Genomic DNA, 4344 nt, shown 5'->3' with positions numbered 1-4344 from the left:
TATATACATTGAAGCAAACCCATAGTTATGTATTGGGTTTAAACCCACGGTTATGTATATTAGGTTTAAATTGGTTTGGGTGGAAAAAATAGAGGGCCTGGTTTTGGTTGGGTTGAAAATGGCATTAAACGGATATGGTTCAAGTGTGGTTTTGAGAGATACATGTACGGGTATGGTTCAAGTATGGTTTAAGTATGAAACCATTCTCAGATTTAATTGCTATGGATATATCTGAAGATGACTTTTGTCCAATTATATTTCGGAGATCATTCTTAATACTGTAGGTGCAAAGATCGACTGCAAGAAGAAAGAAGTCTCTCTTCAATTTGGAGAGGAGACTTCTCTAAGTTCAGAAATCATCCTTACTATAATATAATAAAGACAAAAACACTGAGAAGAAAACTATAGTACAGTTCGGGGATATTCAAGTTGGCTCTTAGGTCTATATACTCCCGCTTATTACGACCGTTGGGCAGTGCAAAGATTCCCACGCGTTTGCATTCTCCTTTATATTTCAGATTGTGTTAGTTTTAAGATTAACATGGCCCACTTATGTTCATCATTCAAAACATGATTTTATTTTTCAAAAATCGAAAAAATGAATGAACACCACCGTTGCATGGAAATTTTAGCAGATAAAGTTGAGAAAGAAAACATTTGTGCCTACTCATCTCATCTGGATTTGGTGGATAGAAGTTACCTACATTGAGCTAGCATCAGATTTTCCATACCTCGAAGACATGGATATGTGGACCACGGGAGCCGGGGGGAGATGCCACGTAGGATAGCGATCAGAGAACGCAGGGGACGCCACGTAGCACAGTCGAAGATACCACGATCCTACGTGGCCCAATGGCTCGTGCGCATGCGGATATTGCAGCCAATGGCCGGCGGCATTTGGATATCCCCATCCCGCTCCGTCTCCGGCCGCTCGTGCTCTTATTAGCAGCCTCAGATTCCCTTGTCCTCTCAGAGCGCACGCCTGTTCTTCTTCTTGTTGTTGTCTCACCGCAGCAAGGAGCAGCCAGCATCGAGGGAGCAACAATGGCGATGGCGTCGTCGAGCGGGCTGAGGAGCTGCAGCGCCGTGGGCGTGCCGAGCCTGCTGGCGCCTTCGTCCAGGTCCGGCCGCTCCGGGCTGCCGTTCTGCGCCTACGCCACCACCTCCGGCCGCGTCACCATGTCCGCCGAGTGGTTCCCCGGCCAGCCCCGCCCCGCCCACCTCGACGGCTCCTCGCCAGGGTGACTAAGCAGCTAGCTAGCTAGTAGCCGATCAAGCAGTGACCAAGCAATCGGCATCAATCTGACTGGCAATTTCTTCTCCGTGCAGAGACTTCGGGTTCGACCCCCTGGGCCTCGCCACCGTGCCGGAGAACTTCGAGCGGTTCAAGGAGTCCGAGATCTACCACTGCCGCTGGGCCATGCTCTGCGTGGTACGTCCTCCTCCTCCTCTGCACCACAGCAGCCATCGTTGAGTTGTTCGCTGGTAGTAATAACATGGGTTGTGGCATGGACGACGTGCAGCCTGGGGTGCTGGTGCCGGAGGCGCTGGGACTGGGCAACTGGGTGAAGGCGCAGGAGTGGGCGGCGCTCCCCGACGGGCAGGCGACGTACCTGGGCAACCCGGTGCCGTGGGGCAACCTGCCGACCATCCTGGCGATCGAGTTCCTGGCCATCGCCTTCGCGGAGCAGCAGCGCACCATGGAGAAGGACCCGGAGAAGAAGAAGTACCCCGGCGGCGCCTTCGACCCGCTCGGCTTCTCCAAGGACCCCGCCAAGTTCGAGGAGCTCAAGCTCAAGGAGATCAAGAACGGTACGTCCCACTCCCACCATACACCCCGTTTTTTTTGTTTTTTCTTTTTTGCGAATATCCATACACCCCGTTGTTGAATGAAAAATCATGGGAGAACGAACTGACGCGTTCGTACGTGGGGGGGATGCATTGCAGGGCGGCTGGCGATGCTGGCGTTCGTGGGGTTCTGCGTGCAGCAGTCGGCGTACCCCGGCACCGGCCCGCTGGAGAACCTGGCCACGCACCTCGCGGACCCGTGGCACAACAACATCGGCGACATCGTCATCCCCAGAAATATCTACGGCCCTTGAGCGGAGCCGACCGGGCTGAGAGGAGATCGAGGAGCTGGAGCGCATGGTTTTCAACTTTTCATTCATGTTTCTGAATCGATAGATTGGTTGATTGCCTTGCCACGCTGGCTCTGCGCGCGTACGTCCGTGCGTGCAGGAACTGTACAACAACGTCGGCTCTCCGGCCGGCAACCTTTGTAATGTGTAAAGCTTAACTAGCGGCCACTGTTGTGAATGCATCCATATGATCTGTATAAACTCTTTGCATGATTATGGTGTGGAGGAAGTTGCCTCTGACAATCTCTGTTATTTGTACGGGACAGTTATCGCGTGATCAAGTTAACATTTCATTGAGCTTTTTTTAAAAAAAAATTAGAAGCAGCACTATGTATTCATTGAACAAATTTGGTACACAAAATACATACGTAGACACCCTTACAGGAAAACAGAGAGACATAAGACCTTAAGATTTGCACAAAAGATCCCAAATCAAGAAATAATGTAACAGCACAATCAATGGAGATTCATGCGCCTTGCCTAACCATCGTCTCCAAACAGACTCCATCGCGGCCGTAGCTTTGCCGAAGAGAGATGGAAACTGCCACCACACCTGGATCAGGAAGAACACCGTCGCAAACAAATCTGATTTTTGAGCCGATGAAACGACCCGCCGCACCCGACGACAGAGCCGAGTCTTTGTGGCACGTCGGCCAAGGATGATCCTCATGTCCGCCTGATCCGGATGTCGTCGACTTCAACCAATGCGATCGGTGAAGATGGACGTCACACTGCTATCCGTACATCCCGCTTCAAATCCTCTGCACACTCTATTTATGGTTGTCGCCGTCACCGTCACCATGGGTGACGAGAAACACCAGCCGACACAACCTAAAATCGCCAGATCCGGAGCCTGACGAGAAGAAGAGGCTACCTGATTCCTAGCATCATCGATTGAAAGAATGTCGGGATAGGGATGAAACAGGGCCAATTTATTCTGATGCGGCATGCATAGATCCCGCCACCGCTGCAACGCCTCTGCGAAAACCGAAACCCAGACTAACTACTACTTATCGGAGAAGCAGCGTCGGGGTCCCCTCCCTCTCCCGTCGCCGGAGCGACTGCCGGAGAGGCAGAGAACCCACGGTCGCGCCGACGGAGATGCGGGCAGAATGGTCGCCGCCCAAATCGCCTTTCCAAGCAGAGAAAGAGGAACGTGGGGAGAAGGAGTTACGTTTGTAACATTTCATTGAACTTAGAGCGTCTCCAACGCGGTCCACCAAACGGGTGTCATCAAATGTCCATGGACACATCCGGACGTGTCCACTGACCGCCGGCCGGGCAGAGATAATCCGATCCTAGCCATCAAACAAGGCGGGCATCGATTTTATTCATAGATTTTTAGACTAGTTTCACTCTAAAAACTGCTCTAAACATCCTACTATACTCCTCCTCGTTGGAGGTGAGGCCGATGACCCCCACGTCAAAGCCACCGACATCGCCGTTGTTGGCTGCCCGCAACAACCAGCCGGAACCACTTTGTGGCTCGTTGGCTCCGACGCCTCGTCATCCTTAACCTTGAGCTTCTTGAAGAGTCATTCCCGCCGCATGTCATTGATGCAAAGTTGGCGGCTCACGCGGTCAATCATGTGCGGCGCTCTGCATGGATGCAAGCACCGCTCGGTTCTCGTCGACAACGTCCAAGTTTGTGAGGAGATTCGCCACGACTACAACATATGCAAGCTCCGCCTCCAGTTCAGCCACCATCTCACGGTGCTCCTCCAAAAGTGTCTGGTTGAGCTCCTTGTCCGCATGTTGTATGGTGAAGAGGTCATCTGATGTGCCTCTTCCTCCATATCCTCCTCTCCTGAGCCCGACTCCGGAGAGCTCGTAGGTTGGCTCGCCTCAATGTGGGCCTGGCGCAGACCTCCGTCACAATTTCAGCATGACACTCCAGTGTTGATATCTTTGTACCATGTGACTTTGTTATTGGCCATGGCTACGGTGCACGTCGGATGGGTACTAGGAGGGCTTAGACGGCTACGGAGGGGTGGGAGGATGGGCTCGGAGGTAGAGTTTTGGGGGGTGGTCGTCCAACTTTAAATAGCCGGAGCAGGCAAAGGTCAATGCGGGCAATCGGAGTAGCCTTCTCGGGCGGTGCGTTGGCATGAATGCGGGTAGGAGAACGGTTGGTGAAGCTGGTGTAAATGTGGAGGGCTCTAGAGAGGAAGAGAGTTTTTAGGGTGAGTTTAGGGTGTCGGAGTAC

General features: G+C 52.5%; 1 protein-coding gene across 1 annotated transcript; it reads left to right on the top strand.

The window, feature by feature from the left end:
* The first annotated feature begins 837 nt into the window (after positions 1 to 837).
* Positions 838 to 2383, top strand: LOC119328309 (chlorophyll a-b binding protein 1B-21, chloroplastic-like). The gene is made up of 4 exons (XM_037601314.1): positions 838 to 1241; positions 1330 to 1432; positions 1524 to 1812; positions 1948 to 2383. Exons 1-4 carry the CDS (start codon positions 853 to 855, stop codon positions 2100 to 2102), a joined length of 936 nt encoding a protein of 311 aa, XP_037457211.1. The 5' UTR covers positions 838 to 852; the 3' UTR covers positions 2103 to 2383.
* Positions 2384 to 4344: the final 1961 nt, after the last annotated feature.

The sequence above is a fragment of the Triticum dicoccoides genome, chromosome 7A (genome assembly GCF_002162155.2).
Source record: "Triticum dicoccoides isolate Atlit2015 ecotype Zavitan chromosome 7A, WEW_v2.0, whole genome shotgun sequence".
NCBI lineage: Eukaryota > Viridiplantae > Streptophyta > Magnoliopsida > Poales > Poaceae > Triticum > Triticum dicoccoides.
The sequence above is the reverse complement of the archived record's forward strand: the minus strand, read 5'-3'. Positions and strand labels throughout refer to the sequence as shown.